This window comes from Mobula hypostoma, chromosome 1 (assembly GCF_963921235.1).
Source record: "Mobula hypostoma chromosome 1, sMobHyp1.1, whole genome shotgun sequence".
Taxonomy (NCBI): Eukaryota; Metazoa; Chordata; class Chondrichthyes; order Myliobatiformes; family Myliobatidae; genus Mobula; species Mobula hypostoma.
Window position 1 is genome coordinate 76,835,529 of NC_086097.1, and position 21,266 is coordinate 76,856,794.

General features: G+C 40.3%; 1 protein-coding gene across 9 annotated transcripts in view; it reads left to right on the top strand.

The window, feature by feature from the left end:
• The window catches only part of ryr3 (ryanodine receptor 3), a 380,840-nt gene that overhangs the window by 186,222 nt on the left and 173,352 nt on the right, over positions 1 to 21,266 (top strand). For all 9 annotated transcript variants that reach the window (XM_063051027.1, XM_063051036.1, XM_063051064.1 and 6 more), the window contains 3 exons: positions 4,523 to 4,660; positions 10,394 to 10,667; positions 17,737 to 17,851. In XM_063051027.1, the coding sequence (XP_062907097.1) occupies positions 4,523 to 4,660; positions 10,394 to 10,667; positions 17,737 to 17,851 (527 nt within the window). The remainder of the gene's footprint in view (positions 1 to 4,522; positions 4,661 to 10,393; positions 10,668 to 17,736; positions 17,852 to 21,266) is intronic.

Sequence of the window (21,266 nt, forward strand, 5' to 3'; positions counted from 1 at the left end):
AATAGGGGACAAGCTCTCCTCTACAATCACTCTGAGCACCGGTGCCCCACAAGGCTGTGTACTCAGCCCCCTGCTGTACTCACTGTACACCCATGATTGTGTAGCCAAGTTTCCATCAAACTCAATATATAAGTCTGCTGATGACACAACAATTGTAGGCCGTATCTTGGATAATGATGAGTTTGAGTACAGAGAGGAAATTAAGAACCTGGTGGCATGGTGCGAAGACAATAACCTATCCCTCAACGTCAGCAAGACGAAGGAATTGGTTGTTGATTTCAGAAGGAGTAGCGGACCACATGACCCAATTTACATCAGTGGTGCACAATTGGAACAGGTCAAAAGCTTTAAGTTCCTCGGGGTCAATATCACAAATGACCTGACTTGGTCCAACCAAGCAGAGTTCACTGCCAAGAAGGCCCACCAGCACCTTTACTTCCTGAGAAAACTAAAGAAATTTGGCTTGTCCCCTAAAGCCCTCACTAATTTTTATAGATGCACCATAGAAAGCATTCTTTTAGGGTGCATCACAACCTGGTATGGAAGTTGTCCTGTCCAAGACCTAAAGAAGCTGCAGAAGATCGTGAACACGGCGCAGCACATCACACAAACCAATCTTCCGTCCGTGGACTCACTTTATACCACACGCTGTCGGAGCAGTGCTGCCAGGATAATCAAGGACACGACCCACCCAACCAACAGACTTTTCGTCCCTCTTCCCTCTGGGAGAAGGTTCAGGAGCTTGAAGACTCGTACGGCCAGATTTGGGAACAGCTTCTTTCCAACTGTGGTAAGACTGCTGAACGGATCCTGACCCGGATCTGGGCCGTACCCTCCAAATATCTGGACCTGCCTCTCGGTTTTTTTGCAGTCCCCTACTTCCCATTTTTCTATTTTCTAATTATGATTTATAATTTATATTTTTAATATTTACTAATTTTAACTATTTTTAATATTTTTAATATTTATTATTTGTAATCCAGGCAGTGTGAAGCACAGAATCAAATATCGCTGTGATGATTGTACGTTCTAGTACCAATTGTTTGGTGACAATAAAGTATAAAGTATAAGTAAATAGGGTTGGAAGATGTTGAATTGTTGTGGATAGAGCTAAGGAACTGCAAGAGTGAAAAAACTTTGAATGGAGTTACGTACAGACCCCCAAATAGTAGTAAGGATGTGGTCTACAAATTACAAAGGAAGATAGAAAATACATGCCAAAAGAGCAATGTTATAATATTCATGGGGGATTTCAATATGCAGGCAGATTTGGAAAATGAGGTTGATGCTGGATTCCAAGAGGGGGAGTTTCTAGAATGCCTACGAGATAGCTTCTTAGAGCAGCTCATGGTTGAGCCCACTAGGGGATCAGCTTTTCTGGATTGAGTGTTATGTAATGAACTGTAATTGATCAGAGAGCTTAAGGTGAAAGAACCCTAAAGGGAAAGTGATCATAATATGATCAAATGCACCCTAAAATTTGTGAAAGAGAAGCTAATATCAGTTGTATCAATATTACAGTAGAGAAAAGGGAATTACAGAGGCATGAGAGAGGAGTTGACCAGAATTGATTGGAAAAGAACACTGGCAGGGATGTCGGCAGAGCAGCAGTGTCTGGAGTTTCTGGAAACAATTCAGAAGGCACGGGATATATACATCTCAAAGAAGCATTCTAAAAGCAAGATGACACAACCATGGCAAACAAGTATAATCGAGCAAGATACTGTGAAATACACAAAAAAATGCTAAAAAATAACCTAAATCCTGTGAACTGAGAAAAATAGAATGAGGAGCAAGGACTTAGGCAGATTAGGAGAATGGGCAAAGAAATGGCAGATGGAATACAGTGCTGGGAAGTATATGGTCATGCACTTTGGTAGGAGAAATGAAAGGGTTGAATATTTTCCAAATGAAGGGAAAATACAAAAAATCTGAGGCACAAGCAGACTTGGGAGTTCTTGTGCAAAATTCTGTAAAGGTTAATTTGCAGGTTGAGTTTGTAGTGAGGAAGGCAAATGTGACATTAGCATTCATTGTGAGAAGAATAGAATATAAAAGCAAGGATGTAACGTTGAGACTTTATAAAACACGGCTGAGGCCTCACTTGGAGAGTTGTGAGCAGTTTTGGTCCCCTTTATCTTGGAAAAAATGTGCTGAAACAGGAGAAGGAGGTTCACAAAAATAATTCCAGCATTGAATGGCTTGTTATATGAAGAGCATTTGATAGCTCTGAGCTTGTATTCACTAGAATTCAGAAGAATAAGGGGTGACTTATTCTTATTGAAGCTTATCAAATGGCGAAAGGCCTTGATAGAGTAGACGTGGAGGGGATGTTTCCTTTGGTAAGAGAACCTAAGACCAGAGATACAGCCTCAGAATAGATGGGCGTCCTTTTAGAGCAGAGATGAGGAAGATTTTCTTTAGCCAGAGAGTGGAGATTCTGTGGAATTTGTTGCCAAAGGGAGCTGTGGAGGCCAAGTCTGAATGTATATTTAATTCAGAGGCTGAGGATTCTTCATTGGTCGGGGGATGAAGTGATACAGAGGGAAGGCAGGAAATTGGGACTGAGTGGAAAAATGGATCAGCCACGATGAAATGGTGGAGCAGACTCGATGGGCCAAATGGTCTAATTCTGCTCATCTTATTTACTTACTGTGCACGGATTCCCTTTGCCACTTAGTAAAAATGACATATATGCCCTACTTAAATAAGACTAAATGTGTATAACATATGAACTTAATGCACCTGTTTATGGAGTGAACTCAGTTGCAAATATTCTTTCCAAGGAACCATACAAAATTTGGCAGTGCTATTGGAAACGACAAAAACTTGGTGCACAAAGATCAATCGCCCCTGATGGTTCTTTATAAGATTATGAGAAGCATAGATAGAGCAGACAGATAGGATCTTTTATCCCCAGAGTTGAAATGTCTAATACCAAAGAGCATGCATTTAAGGTGAGACGAGGTAAGTTCAAGTGAAATATGAGTGTAGTTATCCCCTTTCATTCAAGAACCTGATGGGTGACAGGTGGTAACTCTTCTTGAACCTGGTTGTACAAGTCCTGAGGCACTTGTACCTTCTACCTGATGGCAGCAGTGAGCAAAGAGCCTGGCCTGGGTGGTGAGGATATTTGAAGATGGATGCTGCTTTCTCATAGCAATGTTTCATGTAGAAGTGCTCAATGGTAGGGAGAGTTTTACCTGTGATGTAGTGGGTCGAATCCACTACCTTTTGTAGGATTTTCTGCTCAAAGCCATTGATGTTTCCATACCAGGCCATAATGTAGCCAGTCAGCACACTTTCCACCACACATGCCAAAGTCTTTGTTGACATGCTGAATCTCCGCAGACTCCTGAGGAAATAAAGGTGCTATCATGCTTTCTCCGCAGTTATACTTATATGTGTCTGAGAGAGGTTATATTTATAGGTTTCTGAGAATATGACACCCAGAGATTTAAAGTTACTGACCAACTCCACCTCTGATCCTCTGATGAGTATTGGCTCATGCACCTCTGGTTTCCCTCTCCTGGTCTACAATCAGTTCCTTGGCATTATTGACAATGAGTGAGAAGTTGTTGTTATTACACCACTCAGCCAAATTTTCAATCTCCCTCCTGTATGCTGATTCATCACCACCTTTGATACGGCCCACAATAATAATGCCATCAGCAACCTTGTATTTGGTGTTGGAGCTGTACTTAGCCACACTGTCATAGATATAAAGCAATTAGAGCAGGAGGCTGAGCACACATCCCTGTAGTGCTCCTGTGTTGATGGAGGTTGTGGAGGAGATATTTTTTGCCAATCTGAAATGACTGGGGTCTGCAGGTGAGGAAATCCAGGATCTAATTGCACAAGGAGGTATCGAGTCCTAGCTCTTCAAGTTTACTGACTAGTTTAGAGGAGATGATGGTATTAAAAGCTGAGCTATAATTGATAAACAGCATCCTGATGTATGTATTTTTGCTGTGCAGATTTTTGAAACATATTTTGTAATACTTAAGAAAATAGGCTAATCAAGATCTAGATAAAATGGAATGTGAAATACATGTGCAAATTAGCTTTGTTCTAAATTTCCCCTTTTTGGCTCCTCAATCGGTTCTGAAGACTTATACAGATAGGGTCATAATACAGTGTATGGCCCCTTTGGCTCTTGAAGTCCATGTCAAACATAAAGCACTCAGTTATAGAAATTCCATTTTATTCTCCCCACTTTTCTTTCCATCAACTCCGCCAATTCTACTGATCATCAACATGTCAAGGGCAATTTTCTGTAGCCAATTAACCTAACCAACTGCACTTCTGTGGCATGTAGAAGGAAATCAGAGATTTCACGTGGCCACGTGGTCACAGAGAGGACATGCATACTTTATACAGACAGATGAAGCCCAGGTCACTGGAGCTGTGAGGAACTAGTTACTCCCCATTGTCATAACACCATTGATCACAACTGACATTTTATCAATGCCAGTGATCATGAACTGAATGCCAGCATTCTGACAATATGCTTTATCTTTAGGTATTCCATTTGAAGAAGAAGATGATGAAGAAAAAGATGGATCTATGATGGGAAAGTTACTTTATTTAGTGCATAAAATCAAAGGGAAGCCAAAGAAAGTGGAAGAGCCACCACGTGAAGAAGAAGTGGAAGAACCTGGTGAGTGCTAAGATGTAGATGGAAATACTGCAAGCTTTCAATCTGGACTCTTCTGAAGATGAGTATCAGCTTCTTCGCATTGTTAGACCTTTTGGACCAGTAATTGCTAAAAGATACATACTGCCTGTGGTCATGCCTGAATGAAATACAGTACAGATTTGTAGATGGTACTGTGGTACAGCTGCCTCACAGCACCACAAACCTATGTTTAGGACTGACCACTGGACTGGTAGTCATGGAGCACAATCTCACACAAATAGCCACTTCGGCCCACCTAGTCTATGCCAACCTGTTATTCTCCCTTGTCCCATTGGCCTGAACGTGGACCATAGCCCTCCATACCCCTCCCTTCCATGTACGCATCCAAAACTCCTCTTGAATGTTGAAATAAAACCCACATCCACCACTTCCTTTGGCAGCTTGCTCCATGCTCGCACTACACTCTCAGTGAAGAAGATCCCCCTCAGTTTCCTCTTAAATATTTCACATTTCACCCTTAAACTTTGACCTTTAGCTCTAACTTCACCCAATTTCAGTAGAAAAAGCCCGCTTGCATTAACCCTGTCTATACCCTTAATAATTTGTATACTTCTTTCAAATTACCCCTCATTCTCTGATGCTTCATTGAATGAAGTCACAACCGTTCATCCTGCCTGTATAACTCAGATCTCAAGTCCCAGTAACATCTCTGTAAATTTACTCTGTACTTTCCAATCTTACTGATATCTTTCCTGTAGGTAGGTTACCAGAACTACATACAATACCCCATGTTCGGCCTCACCATATATCATACAACTTCAACATAGCATCTCAATATCTGTATCAATGCTTTGATTTACAAAGGCCAATGTGCCAAAAACTCTCTTTATCACCCTGTCTACCTATGTTGCCACATTCAAGGAATTATGGATCTGTTTTCCCAGATCCCTTTGTTCTCCTCAGAGCCCTATCATTTACTATTTAAGTCCTTCGCAGGTTTGTCCTCCCAATGAGGAACACCTCACACTTGCCTGCATTAAATTCCATCTGTCATTTCTCAGCTCATTTTTCCAGCTGATCCAGGTCACTCTGCAAGCTTTGATAGCCTTCTCTGCTGTCTTGTGAGCTGGCAACCTTGGTGTCAACTGCAGCTGCAAATTTGCACTCTATGTGCAGACTGCATATTCTCCCAGTGTCTGCTCAGTTTTCTTCCGGGTGCGCTGGTTTTTACCCATGTCCTATAAACGTGTGTTGGTAGGTTATAGACAGAAGAGATTCTGATGATGCTGGAAATCTCGAGCAACTACTGAAAACTTGAGCACTGTAATTGTCCCGAGTCTGTGAGGGGAATGGTAGAATTGTTCATAAGAATCCAGGGAAAATAAAAAAAAACCAAAGAAATGAATGTAGGAGCTGTGTAAATGGGTGGTTGATGATTATTGCAGGTTAATTGGGCTGAAGGGGCTACTTCTGTGTTGTGGCACTCTATTTTGCAGATCCTCTGACATGATCTTACTGCTAACAGACCATGGGTTATATAATGCTATCATGGGGATGACTAAGAAAATGCGAAAACAGGAACGGCCAGACACCAAGCTTTACAAATTAAGAAAAATAAGAATTAATTAAAATTACAAAAATTCTGTAGTATTTGAAAAAAGATTTTAAATCACTTTAAGTTCTGCTAAAACTAGTTCGAATAACACAAAAAATTGCAGTCATATATGTCTACCTTTGCAGTTATTCCTCCCCATTCAAGTGAATAGACCACGATTGTTGGAGACTCCAAACAGGTGGAAGTTGAGGAGGCAGATTCCCTTGCTTGACTGTTGGGCAAGACAACAATTCTGCGCTCTGCCACTTGTCTTCCTAACGGCACCTCAATGATATCGTCAAGCATACTTAAGTATTTCTACATCCACATTCTCATGAGGGACAGGATGATGCCAGTACTGTGCATTTACAACAAATTCTGTCTTTTCTTCAAGCACTCAAATAAGTACAGGTCCACAATCCCTTATCCGAAATCCTTGGGGCCAGTTGCATTTCGGAATTCAGAATCTTTTTGGATTTCAGAACCCCCCCCCCCCCCGATACCAAAAAACGCGTATGCTCAAGTCCCTTATTTAACCTGTTTCTGTGTGGTGGACTTCAGGACCCAGCGGCACACCAAATCTACGCACATCCTTCCGTATACTTTAAATCATCTCTATACTTATAATACCTAATACAATGTAAATACTATGTAAGTAATTGTTATACTGTATTGTTTAGGGAATAATGACTAGAAGAAATTTTATTTCCAACAAAAAGATTCAATAAAACATAAAAATATACAGCTTCAAACGAACCGAATCAACCACATGGTAAATGACTTATTGGAATAAATGTAGAACGTCACTGTCACTGTCACTATAAAACTTCAGTAACTTGTCTTTCTGATTATTTAAATCATATACAGTGGCAGTTCTGACACTATTTTCTTCAGTAAGATGCCGCACAGACACACCACAATCAAGGTTCTGCAATAACTCCACTTTCTGCGTTATTGGTAGAGAAGATTCCTTCTCTTTTTCTCATTGTTACCAATAGGGGTATCTGCAGCTCTTTTTGACATTTTCACAGTGAAATTAAACACAAGGTCAACAGTGAACACAAAATATCAGCAAACAGCAAATGCACGTGTAACCAGTATGAGCGCTGAGCCACAACTGACGTGTGGCGGCCTCCGCTAGTGCTGCCACGTCACACCTGAGTGACATCAGCTGCTGGCGAAAAAAACTTCGGTTTTCAGAGCTTTTTGGATTTCAGAATTTCGGATAAAGGAATGTGCAGCTGTATTTAAGTTTGTTCCCAGCCTAGCAATCTAAACCAATTATTTCACAATCCTGATTTCCAAATAGTTAGAAGCATGCTAAAATTTCTGCATATAGTAAATAAATAATAATGCTTATTGCATATGCAAGAAAAGGTGATTTCTCCCCTTTACCAGCAAAGCACTTTCCTTGAAGCAAGATATTTTTCGTTATATTACTTTGAATAATGATGAAGTCCCTGTATGAGGTAAGATTGGGGAAGTACTGTCATCTGCAGTTCCAGGTGTTTTGCTTCAGTAACTCCAGTGCGTTCTATTCTGAGATGGTTACAATCATTTACTGTTTACACCAAACATTAACCCCTCTGCACAATGGGATGTAATAGACCCCTTGAGACTGTATTTACTGCTGACACTTCAGGCAGTTGTGCTGATTAATTTTGCGGCTGAATCTTAAGCGATAGAGCTTTTAATTTTCTGCAAGGGTAGAGGAATATTTGTAGGGTCAACAGGTTGATAAGCAGGGACCTCTCCAGCCCATAGCAGCATATCATTACTAATGATTGGCTTCCTTGGTCCAATTCACCCAAGAGAAATTGCTGTAATTTCCCTAAGTATTGAAGAAGAGGCTGTCTGAATCAATGAAGGCATTGCCTATTTGTAACACGAGCTTATGACCTGTCTTATAGCTTTCATTTTTCTTTGGAAATATTCATATATAACATAAGAATATCTGTTTCTTCATTGGAGCAATCCAAATTAACTGGGCATAATCATAAAAGTGGATTAGGTCATTTGAGGATCACTTATTTTTACATGAAAGGTGGCTACTTGTTTACAATATAAAGACAATGGCTACCACATATTAACATCTCCAGATATATGCAAAGATAGATGAAGAGCTGCTGCACTGATCTGTCATAACTTGATAGTCAGGCTTCAGAAAAAAAGATAACTTTTATTATCTGCATTTATGACAATAAATCATTGAGAGAGAACACCACGAATTTCAGGAGTGACTGAGCAGATGTTAAAACTAAAAACCTCCATTTTGTCATTGATTTAAAAGGGATCATGAATCCCCATCCATACTAATAATCACATTAATATTACAGTTTACATTTATACTAATTCTAGTTGGTTGATTTTGAATGTCTTAAATGCATCTGAAGTTATAGGTAACTTTTTTGGCAAAGGGGGATGCTTCAGTTTTATAACTGAATGAATGAAATTTATTTCGGACAGTACAAACAAAAAGCATCATTTTCAACAATGATTTCATAATGATGACTTCATAAGACAAAATTACAACAAAAAAAACATAGATATTCTTTAAAACAGGCCAAAAGGGTGTAGGCTGAAGCTACAGCTTACTACGCCTACCTCTCTTACTTATACAGCAACATCAATCACCACATCAAAACAAAAAAATTCATAATCTTTTAACACAAAATCCAATTCCAAGTATCATTTATTTACATTACTTCCATTCATTTTAAATCATGTATTTTATATTTGTTCATTAAATTATTTTAAAATAATTTTTTAACTTGTTAAATGTGGTGCATGTTTTTAAATTCTCACTAAAACTGTTCCATGGATTCACCCCCTGACTGAAAATGTTCTCAAATTCTAAACAGTTACAGTTTATCTTTGCTGCATGGAGTAAATTTTAAGTTGCTTTTCATTGGAAGCTCTTCAAAAAGAAAAGCGTGGGAAAAGATGTTCAGTATAGCAGGTGGACATTCTCTCCTGTTGCGGCATCCTTGATTGCTTACCATTGAATTGTGCTTGGTATAAGATTAAAATATTTGGCCTAAGATAGAAGGAGATGAGTTATTAACTTCAAACTTTCTGCATAATCACTCAAAGAATTGAAGTGCACGTACATGTAACGAGAGATTTATAACTCATCTTCTACCTTAGGCCACAAACCTATCAGTCACCCCTGTTGTGGACACTTTCTGGAGGTTCAAGATCCGTACGCTCCACGACCATTGGACTAAGTGTGTAAATGTAGGAGGGGACTATGTTGAAAAATAAATGTGCTAGGTTTTCTAAAATTGACTCCTTCTACCTTAGGCCATGAACTAATCAATCACCCTGTGTGTGTGTGTGTAACACACACACACTTTGCCCAAATGGTACATGACCACAGCTGTAATAAGTTCAAGGTAAATATAATTGTTGCATATGGTTTTGGATCTGGATACTCACAAAATATAAAACTACATATGCCTATTCAGTAATTTAGAGCGTATAATTAATTCCAGGGTTGGCTTATCTGATTATATCTCTTCAAGTACATTTGTAAGTCCCTCTGAAAGTTAAGAGTGGAATTGGATCTGACTGTCACCTGGTAGTTAAGTCAGCGAGTGTACAGTTTGCTCCATTGCTCTCCCGCACACTGAATACAGGATCTTCCAAAATAATATACGCTGGCAAAATACATTCAAAGTGTCTTTTAAAAATAGATTGAAGTGTTATCTGATCACCGCACGAACAAGGAAATTACTGTTTAATGGATTTAAATAACAAGTTGACATATTTTTGCAGCCTTTTCACCTCTGTGTGACCTTTGTTCTGCTGCCAAGATCCTATCCCATTGAAGTCTCAGTCACTCATCCTCCTACCACACTTTCAGGTCGCACCTCTTGTGTATCTACTCTTCAGATTCACACATCTCAATCTGTAATAGCAGTTTCCACCATCAAACGATACATTTCTTCCCCTAATCCCTCCAATTATTTCTACCTCTTTTTATCTTTGCATAAAATCTCTTGCATTGTACAGCCGAAACATTGATCACTCCTTAAATAATAAATTTATTTTATTCTTGTCAAATTATCCACTATTTTTATGTAGCGTCAAGAATATCAATTTAATTAAGTAACTCACAAAGTGTGAATGATTTGTATTCTGAACCTTCTCTGTTTCAGCCAACCTGTCGCAACTAATCTTACGGACTATTACTCATTGGTCGCAAGAATCGTACATTCAGGATGCAGAACTGATTAAAACTATGTTTAGCCTTTTGCGCCGGCAATATGATGCAACTGGTGAGCTCCTGCAAGCGATGCGGAAAGCATACACCATCAGTGCTGCCTCCATACAGGAAACGGTCACTCTACTTGTTTCCCTTGGACAGATTCGATCACTCCTTAGTGTTAGAATGGGAAAGCAGGAAGAAACACTAATGATTCGCGGATTAGGGTATGGACCAGTAAGACCTTTTTAAAATGTCTCTGTTGTTTTGCTGCTTTCAGCAGGAAATATTTTGTAGAGTCATAAAATGCTATAGTAAAGAAACAGGTCCTTTGGCCATGCCGAACTATTAATCTGCCTCGCCCCACTGATCTGCACCTGGCCCATAGCCCTCCCATCCATGTACCCTTCCAAATTTCTCTTAAGTGTTAAAATTAAACTTGCAATTACCACTTTCACTGCCTGCTATTTCCACACTCTCACTACCTTCTGAGTGAAGAAGTTTCTCCTCATGTTCCCCTTAAACATTTTGCCTTTCACCCTTAACCCATGACCTCTAGTTGCACTCTCACCCGTGCTCAGTGGAAAAAAACCTGCTTGCATTTAATCTGTCTATACCTCTCATAATTTTGTATAAATCTATCAAACCTCTCCACGTTCTTCTATGCTCCGGAGTTCTAACCTATTCAAATTTTCCCTATAACTCAGGTCCTCAAGTCCTGGCATCATACTTGAAAATTTTTGCTTTCAATTTTATTGACATCTCTCCAGTAGGTGGATGACAAAAACAGTACTTCAAATTAGTCCTCATCAACGTCTCCTACAACTTCAACATAACATCCCAACTCTTGTACTCAGTTCTTTGATTTATGAAGGTCAATGAGCCAAGAGCATTCTTTATGATCCTATCTACCTGTAATTCCACTTTCAAAGAATTATGGATCTCTATTCTCAGATTTCTTGGTTCTACTGCACTCCTCAATGCCCTACCATTCACTGTGTAAGGCCTACCCTGTTTTTTACTCCCAAAATACAACACCACAAACTTTTGTCTGCATTACATTTCATCTTCCATTTTCCAGCCCATTTTTCCACTGGTCCACATCCTGCTGCAAGGGTTGATCATTTTCCACACTATCCACCACACCACCAATCTTGGTGTCAACCGCAAATTTGCTGATCCAGTTTACCACTTTATCATCCAGATCGTTGACATAGATGACAAACAATTTATGGACCCAACTTGGATCCATAAGACCGTTGATCATAAGACATAGGAACCGAATTAGGCCATCTGGCCGATGAAGTCTGCTCTGCCATTTCATCATGGCTGATCCATTTTCCTCTCAGCCCCAATCTCCTGACCTTTCCCCACATCCCTTCATACCCTGACCAATCAAGAATGTATCAACCTCTGACTTAAATATACATATAGACCCGACCTCCACGGCTGCCTGTGACGAAGAATTCCACAGACTCACCACTCTCTGGCTAAGGAAATTCCTCCTCATCTCTGTTCTAAAATGATGCTCCTCTATTCTAAGGATGAGTCCTCTGGTCTTAGACTCTCCCACCATTCAGAAACATTCTCTCCACATCCACTCTATCAAAGCCTTTCACCAATTGATAGGTTTCAATGAGGTCACCCAGCATCTTCTGAATTCCTGTGAACACAGGCCCAGAGCCATCAAACGCTGTTCGTATGACAAAGCTGTTTAATCCTGGAATCATTTTCACAAACTTCCTTTGAACTCTTTTCAGTTTCAGCACATACTTTCTAAGATAAAAGGCCCAAGATTGCTCACAATACTTCAAATGAGGCCTCACCAGTGCTTTATAAGTCTCAACATTACATCCTTGCTTTTATATTCTAGTCCACTTGAAATGAATGCTAACATTGCACTTGCCTTCCTCAACACAGACTCAACCTGCAAATTAACGTTCACAAGCACCTTCAAGGCCCTTTGCTCCTTATTTTTTGTATTTTCTCTGTTTAGAAAATAGTCAACCCTTTCATTTCTTCTACCAAAGTGCATGACCATACACTTCCCAACACTGTATTCCATCTGCCATTTCTTTGCCCATTCTTCTAATTTGTCCAAGTCCTTCTGTAACCTCTCTACTTCCCCAAAACTACCTGCCCCTCCACCTATCTTTGTATCGTCTGCAAACTTTGCAACAAAGCCATCAATTCCATGATTGTAATCATTAACAAAAATGTAAAAAGAATTAGTTCCAATTCAGTCTCTCCAATGACAGCACGTCCTTTCTGAGACATGGGGCCCAAAACTGTTGACAATACTCCAAGTGTGACCTGACTAGCGATGGTAGTAGAGATGGATACAATAGGGTGTTTTAACAGACTCTTAGATAGGTATATGGAGCTTAGGAAAAGAGAGGGCTATGCGCTAAGGAAATTCTAGGGAGTTTCTAGAGCAGGTTACATGGTCAGCGCAACATTGTGGGCCGAAGGGCCTGTAATGTGCTGTAGATTCCTATGTTCTATTTTCCTCACTGCTGCATTAGCTCGCACCTGTAGACTCTATGTCTATCTCTCCAACAAATGCAGATGTAAAACAAAAACCTATTTAAAATCTCCACCATCTCTTTTGGCTTTGATTACCACCCTGATCTTCCAGAGGGTCAGTTTTATCCCTTGCTATCCTTTTTCTCTTAACATAGCTGTAGAAGCCCTTAGGATTCTCATTCATCTTGATTGCTGGAGCAATCTCACGCCTTCTTTAGCCTTCCTGATTTCCTTCTCAAATGTTCTCTTATTTAGAAGCATAGAAACATAGATAACCTACAGCACAATACAGGCTCTTTGGCCCACAAAGCTGTGCCGAACATGTCCTTACCTTAGAAATTACCTAGGGTTACCCCCAGCCCTCTACTTTTCTGAGATCCATGTACCTGTCCAGGAGTTTCTTAAAAGACCATATCGTTTTTCCCTCCACCACCATCATCGGCAGCCCATACCACGCACTCACCACTCTCTGCGTAAAAAAACTTACCCCTGGTATCTCCTCTTTATCAACTTCCAAGTACTTTACAACTCTGCCCTCTTGTGTTAGCCACTTCAGCACTGGGAAGAAGCCTCTGACTATCCACATGATCAATCCCTCTCATTATCTTGTACATCTCTTACCAACCACTGAAGTAAGACACACTGGATTATAATTTCCTGAGCTATCTCTACTCCCTTTCTTGAATAATAGAACAACATCCGCCACCCTCCAATCCTCCGGAACCTCTCCCGTCCCCATTGATGATGCAAAGATCATTGCCAGAGGCTCAGCAATCTCTTCCCTCGCCTCCCACAGTAGCCTGGGGTACACCTTGTCCAGTCCCGGTGACTTATCCAACTTGATGCTCCAAAAGCTCCAGCACATCCTCTTTCTTAATATCTACATGCTCAAGCTTTTCAGTCTGCTGTAAGTCATCCCTGCAATTGCCAAGATCCTTTTCTGTAGTGAATACTGAAGTAAAGTACTCATTAAGTACCTCTGCTATCTCCTCCGGTTCCATACACACTTTTCCATTGTCACACTTGATTGGTTCTATTCTCTCATGTCTTATCCTCTTGCTTTTCACATACTTGTAGAATGCCTTGGGATTTTCCTTAATCCTGTCCACCAAGGCCTTCTCATGGCCCCTTCTGGCTCTCCTGATTTCTTTCTTAAGCTCCTTCCTGCTAACCTTTCCCGATCTCATTGGAATGTACCTATGCAGAACTCCACGCAAATATCCCCTGAACATTTGCCACGTTTCTTCCGTACATTTCCCTGAGAACATCTGTTCCCAATTTATGCTTCCAAGTTCTTTCCTGATAGCCTCATATTTCCCCTTACTCCAATTAAATGTTTTCCTAACTTATCTGTTCCTATCCCTCTCCAATGCTATGGTAAAGGGGATAGAATTGTGATCACCATCTCCAAACTGCTCTGCCACTGAGAGATCTGATACCTGACCAGGTTCATTTCCCAATACCAGATCAAGTATAGCCTCTCCTGTTGTAGGCTTATCTACATATTGTGTCAAGAAACTTTCTTGAACACACCTAACAAACTCCACCCAATCGAAACCCTTCGCTCTAGGGACATGCCAATCGATATTTGGGAAGTTAAAATCTCCCACCACAAAAACCCTGTTGTTATTACACCTTTCCAGAATCTGTCTCCCTATCTGCTCCTCAATGTCCCTGTTACTATTGGGTGGTCTGTAAAAAACACCCAGTAGAGTTATTGACCCCTTCCTGTTCCTAACTTCCACCCACACACACTCCGTAGACAATCCCTCCAAGCCTTCCTCCTTTTTCTGCAGCCGTGACACTATCTCTGATCAACAGTGCCATGCCCCTACCTCTTTTGCATCCCTCCCTGTCCTTTCTGAAACATCTAAAGCCCGGCACTTGAAGTAACCATTCCTGCCCCTGAGCCATCCCAGTCTCTGTAATGGCCGCAACATCATAACTCCAAGTACTGATCCACACTCTAAGCTCATCAGCTTTGTTCATAATACTCCTTGCATTAAAATAGACACATCTCAAACCATCGGTCTGAGCGTGTCCCCTCTCTATCACTTGCCTATCCTCCCTCTCGCACTGTCTCCAAGCTTGTCTTATAATTTCTTATGCTTCTCGAGTATCTCATTTGCTTCTTCCTGCCTACATCTGCTATGTACTTGTTTCTTTTTTTAACCAGGGCCTCAATATCTCAAAAACCAAGGTTCCCTAGACCTGTTATTCTGACAGGAACATACAAACTCTATTCTCTCAAAATTGCACTTGTGAAGGCATCCCACTTAGCAAGTATGCCTTTGCCAGAAAACAACCTGTCCCAGTCACAGTTGCCAGATCCTTTTTGATAATCATTAAAATCGGCCTTCCTCCAATTTAGAATCTCAACACTGAGGATCAGATCTATCCTTCTGCATATTTATCTTGAAAGAAATGGCATTATGATCACTAGATGCAAAGTGTTCCCCTACACAATCTTCTGTCACCTGCTGTGTCTCGTTCCCAAATCAGAGATCTAGTATTGCACTCTCTCTGGTTAATCCATCTTGCTTTATCATGACTAAAACAACGGAACCCTGGAACACTGAGCTGCCAGTCCTGCCCCTCCTGCAACTAAGTCTCACTAATGGCTACAACATCATAATTCCACATGCTGATCCATGCCTTAAGCTCATCTGCCTTTCCTACACTTCTCCTTGTAAAGATTCTTTCTTATTATTATAAGTATGTTCATAATTGTGGTGTAGCTTTGGATTCTGATTTACCTGTTAGAAGCAATATCAGGCTAAAAAGCAGAGTTGTAACTATATGACAGTCAAGACAAGTCATATTCCAGGGAGAGATGGTAGTGAGGTTACATGGTCAAAACCCAGTTTGTAATTTGGCCTTTGACTAAGTTATGAGGGCACCATAGCTAACCTTTAATGAGCATCATCTCTGAGCAGACAGTCACTCCTGGCCTGCATAATTCAAGAAACCATGCTGAGGATGCATAACTTTGAAGGCTGAGTAGGATTCTGGCTCTGACTGGGCTGAGCTTGTTCGTCCAATGGTCTGTGAATATTTACTGTCAGGACTCAGTTAGCCTAACCTCAATGGTTGGGTAAGTGTTGGAGTCTATTATTAAGGATGAGGTTTTGGGCTACTTGGAGACTAATAATAAACAAAGTCAAAGTCAGCATAGTCTCTGGAAAGGGAAATCTTGCCTGACAAATCTGTTAGAGTTCTTCGAGGAAGTAACAAGCAGGGCAGTCAAAGGAGAGGCAGTGGATGTTACTTACTTGAATTTTTGGAAGGTATTTGATAAGGTGCCACACATGAGGCTGCTTAACAAGATAAAATGCTATGGCATTACAAGAAAGATACTGGCATGGATAGAGGAATGGCTGACAGGCAGGAGGTAGTGAGTTGGAATAAAGGGGGGCTTTTTTGGTTGACTGTCAGTGACTAGGGTGTATATCAGGGTGTATACCACTACTTTTCACGTTGTTTGTCGATGATTTGGATAATGGAATTGATGGCTTTGTGGCAAAGTTTGCAGATGATATGAAGATTGGTGGAGGGTTAGGTAGTGCTGAGGAAGCAATGCTTAGACAAATTGGAAGAATGGACAAAAAAGTGGCAGATGGAATACAGTGTTGGGAAATGTATGATCATGCACTTTGGTAAAAGGAGTAATGGTGCGGGCTATTATCTAAATGAGAAGAAGGTTCAAACATCAGACTTAGGAGTCCTCGTGCAAGTCTCCCAGAAAGTTAATTTACAGGTTGAGTCTGTGGTAAAGAAGGCAAATGCAATGTTGGCATTTATTTCAAGGGGAATAGAATATCAAAGCAAGGAGATAATGCTGAGCCTTTATAAGTCACTAGTCAGGCCGCACTTGGAGTATTGCCAATAGTTTTACATAGAACATAGAAAATCTACAGCACATTACAAGCCCTTCGACCCACAATGTTGTGCCGACCATGTAACCTACTCTCAAAACTGCCTAGAATTAACCTACTGCATAGCCCTCTATTTCTCCAAGCTCTTTTGGGCGCCGTATGTCAGAAAGGGTGTGTTGTCTTTGGAGAGAGTCCAGAGGAGGTTCATGAGGATGATTCCGGGAATGAAGGGGTTAACATATGAGGAACGTTTGGCAGCTTTGGGCCTGTACTTACTGGAATTTAGAAGAATGCCTGGGGTTGGGTGGTGGGGGGTGGGGGGAATCTCTTTGAAACCTACCGAATGTTGAAAGGACTAGATAGGGTGGATGTGAAGAGAACTAGAGGGCACAGCCTCAAAACTGAGGGGCACACTTTTAGAATGGAGATAAGGAGGATTTTATTTTAGCCGAAGAGTAGTGAATCTGTGGAATGTTCTGCCACTGACTGCGGTGGAGTTCAATTCCGTGGGTATATTTAAGGTGGAAGTTGATCGTTTTCTGATAGTCAGGGCATCAAAGGATATGGCGAGAAAGCAGGTGTATGGGCTTGAATGGGATCTGGGATCAGCCATGATGGAATGGCGGAGCAGAATTTAAGGCTGAATGGCCTAATTCTGCTTCTATGTCTTATGGTCTTATGGAGTGACACTTCATTAATGGTTAATTGGTTAAGGTGACAGAAATCAGTCAGCGTTGGGGAAGCAGACTCAGCAAAATGCTAATATCTTCAGGGAGAAGTGAGAAAAATTGTTTCAACAAATAAATTGGAATCAGCATTAGCAGGTCATACTTAGGGTAAATGACATTTAAATTGTGTTCTCCTGTGCTAATGTCTGATGGGTTGTGTTCATCAGGGACATCATAAACAATAAAGTGTTCTATCAGCATCCAAACCTGATGAGAGTGTTGGGGATGCATGAGACCGTAATGGACGTCATGGTAAGCGTGCTTGGAGGAAACAAATCACAGGTAATTTGATGGAGAGAAGTATCCCCAGGTGGGATTTGCTATAAAATTTAAATGCTTGTCTAAGTTTTCATTCTTGATCTACTATTAATCCAATATGAATTGTGCAATCGCTTTTCATTGCCATTCAACGTATTGTAAATTTTTGCACCTTGGAGATGTGCCCAGTACCTCTGGTGCATTAACTATTGCCAAGAAACCCCTCAGGTCCCTTTCCTACAGACTGTTGTCAATTATTCTCTTCCTCTGTACAGGAAATGGGGATTGAATCCTCACTTCCATTCGTCAGAATCTATAAACAACTTACTGGCCTTGGGCAAAATTGTAAACAAGGTTCAACGTTATTTATTTTCCTACAACAAAGAATGGGGCTATTCAGCCCATTGAGCCGATGCCAACTTCCAGCACAAATTTGTCAATCTCATATCCTCATGTATTTCTCTCCTAATCTCTCTCATTGCCCATCAACTCCACCTTAGTTCAAAGTTCAAGGTAAATTTATTATCAAAGTTCATATATATCACCATATACAACCCTGAGATTCATTTTCTTGCAGGTAATCACAGTAAGTTCAAGAAACACAATAGAGTCAATGAAAGAACACACCCAAAAGGACAGGCAGCAACAAAAAAATAACAACAAACTGTACAAATTCAAAAAGAAAGAGAAAAAAAGAAATAATAATATTAATAAATTAACAATAAATAATGAGAACATGAGATGAAGAATCCTAGAAAGTGAGTCCATAAGTTGTGGGAAAATTTCAATGATGGGGCTAGCGAAGTTGAGTGAAGTTATCCCCTCTGGTCCAAGATCCTGATGTTTGAGGGGTAATAGCTGTTCCTGAACCTGGTGGTGTGGTTTCTGCAGCTCCCGTACCACCTTCCTGATAGCAGTAACAAGAAGAGAGCATGGTGTAGATGGTGAGGTTCCTTGGAGATAGATCCTGCTTTCCTGTGACAGTGACCAGTGAATATACTCTCCACCACACATATATAAAAGTTTGTCAAAGTTCTAGATGACGTGCCAAATCTTCGCAAACTTCTAAGAATGCAGAGATGCTACTGTGCTTTCTTCATAATGGCACTTGCATGCAGGGCCCAGGACAAATTCTCTGAATATATAACACCGAGGAATTTGAAGTTGCTGACTCTCTTCATTTGACACTAGCAGTAATTTACAGTAATCAATTAGGTTACTAGCCCTGACATCTTTGAAATGTGTAAGGAAACTAGGGCATTCGGGGAATCCTGTGCTGTCTGTGAAAGAATGTGCAAATTCCATATAGACATCATGAGAGGGCAGGATTGAGCCTCTGTTACCAAAGTAGTGGGACAGCAGAACCTTCTGCTGCAGTATTGCACTGCCCTTGTCTCTGCTCCTTGTCACCCTGCATGAACCATTGGAAATTTTCAAGCTATTGAAGAATGTTTAAGATGTTTCAAAAAATGGATGACATGTGAATGAATAGGCGTTTCCAGTTGGACTTCTGCAGGGCTCAGAACTATATACTAGATACTTGTGTGACACCTGTCAGTGTTTTAGAGGGTAGAGGCAGTTCATGAAGGCAGACATCCATATGCCTTCACCATCCTATCCACCCATGTTGCTACTTATATCATCAACATTCTTTAGGTCCCTACCGTCTATTGTATTGGTCCTAGTCTTAACTGACTTACCAAATATATCACCTTGCATTTGTTACGATTTACGTCCATCTGCTAATGCTCTGCCCAACTTCTGATCAGTATCCTGCTATAGCCTTAGACAGCCATCCCTACTATAAACACCACCATCAATGTTCATGTCATTTGCAAACTTATATTTATACCTTCACACCCAAGTCTTTAATATATATCAGAAGCTAGATTAATTATACTGATACGATCAAAGTACTTGAGCATTATTGAAGGTGTTCTCATTCAGGCAATTAAACATTGCTCTATGGCTTTCCCGACATGCTGTATAAAGTGTAGAAAAGCCAAATCCCAACTGAATATCAAGTTTCTGGCCTGTTCTAGTGGATACAATATTTATGTGGCTAATCCACTAAATTTTCTGTTCACTGGTAACTCCAGGACTGTAATGTTGTGAGGCTTGGCAGTCAAATAATAAAGGAGGTGTTAAGACCCATTTTGCTGGTGATAGTTATTTTCTGGCTCTTGTATTGATGGTTATTACACTCTTGTCAGTCTGTTTTTAAATCTTACTTGGATCTTGCTGGTGTTTGCATTGGTTGTATTATACCATAAGGCTCAAGTCTAGCAAATCCTTCCACATTTCTATTCAGCATTCCCATACTCACCACTATAATTTCTGACTGTTAGGAAGATGAGCTTGCTTAAATAACAAGGTCTGGCAGAAACAGAGGAGGTAATTAGATTGACTCATGAAACTAAGTGGGTACATTTTGATTATTTTAAAGGAAATAGAGTGTCCATGAACCTAGGTTCAAATCCCAGTTTCAGCAAATGTTTGTAATTAACTAATCATATGAAAAATAGTTAATTAAATGGAAGAGAGGAGAAATTTACAATAAGCCTCTGCCAATTTGTATTTTCAGTTTTACACTTGTGTACAATCAAAATCTATTACTTTGAGAGAGAGGACTTCCAACACCATTGAAGTACACCTTTAAAGTGTTCGTGCAAAAGATCAACTTAATGCTGTTTTCAGGACAATTCGTTTTCTCTCCTTAAATGAGAAAAATGGCTGTAGGTACTCCTCAGAAGAATCTCCCTACGAAATAGATATTCTAAACCAAAGTCAAAACTTTACAACCATCTTTCTTCTTCTAATTTGTTTTTGTGATAAAGGTGGATTTATTAATGAAGTCTGACTTCATTTCTAAATCCACCTTCATCTGCAAGCAGGGTGGATTTCAAACATATTCAAATCCTCAATCAAAATGATATTGAGTTCTGATGAAAGCTCATCAACTTTAAGAATTAATTCTGTTTCTCTCTCCACAGACCAAACCTAAACTGCATGGGTATTTATTGCATTCCGCTAAGTAATAAGACTTTATGTAGTGGCACCAGGAGTAGGCCATTTAGATCATCAAGCTTGTTCTGCCATTCAATAAGATTTAACATTCTTCAAGTTGACTTTCCTGATAAACCTTGATTCCCTTGCTAATTAGAATTTACCTACCTCAGCCTTAAATATACACAAAGACTGTACATGTAACTGGTAAGGAATTTCAAAGACTCTGAATCCTCATCCCAGTTCCATATCCTGAGGCCATGCTCAATTCAAGTCTCTCCCATAAGAGGAGGTATTTTTTTCAGCACTTACGTTGTCCTGTCCACTTAGAGACATACATGTTTCATTAAGATCACCTCTCATTCTTCTGAACTCTGTTGAGTAGAGCCCCATTGTGTTTAACTTTTCCTCGTACAACAATCCCTCCATATAC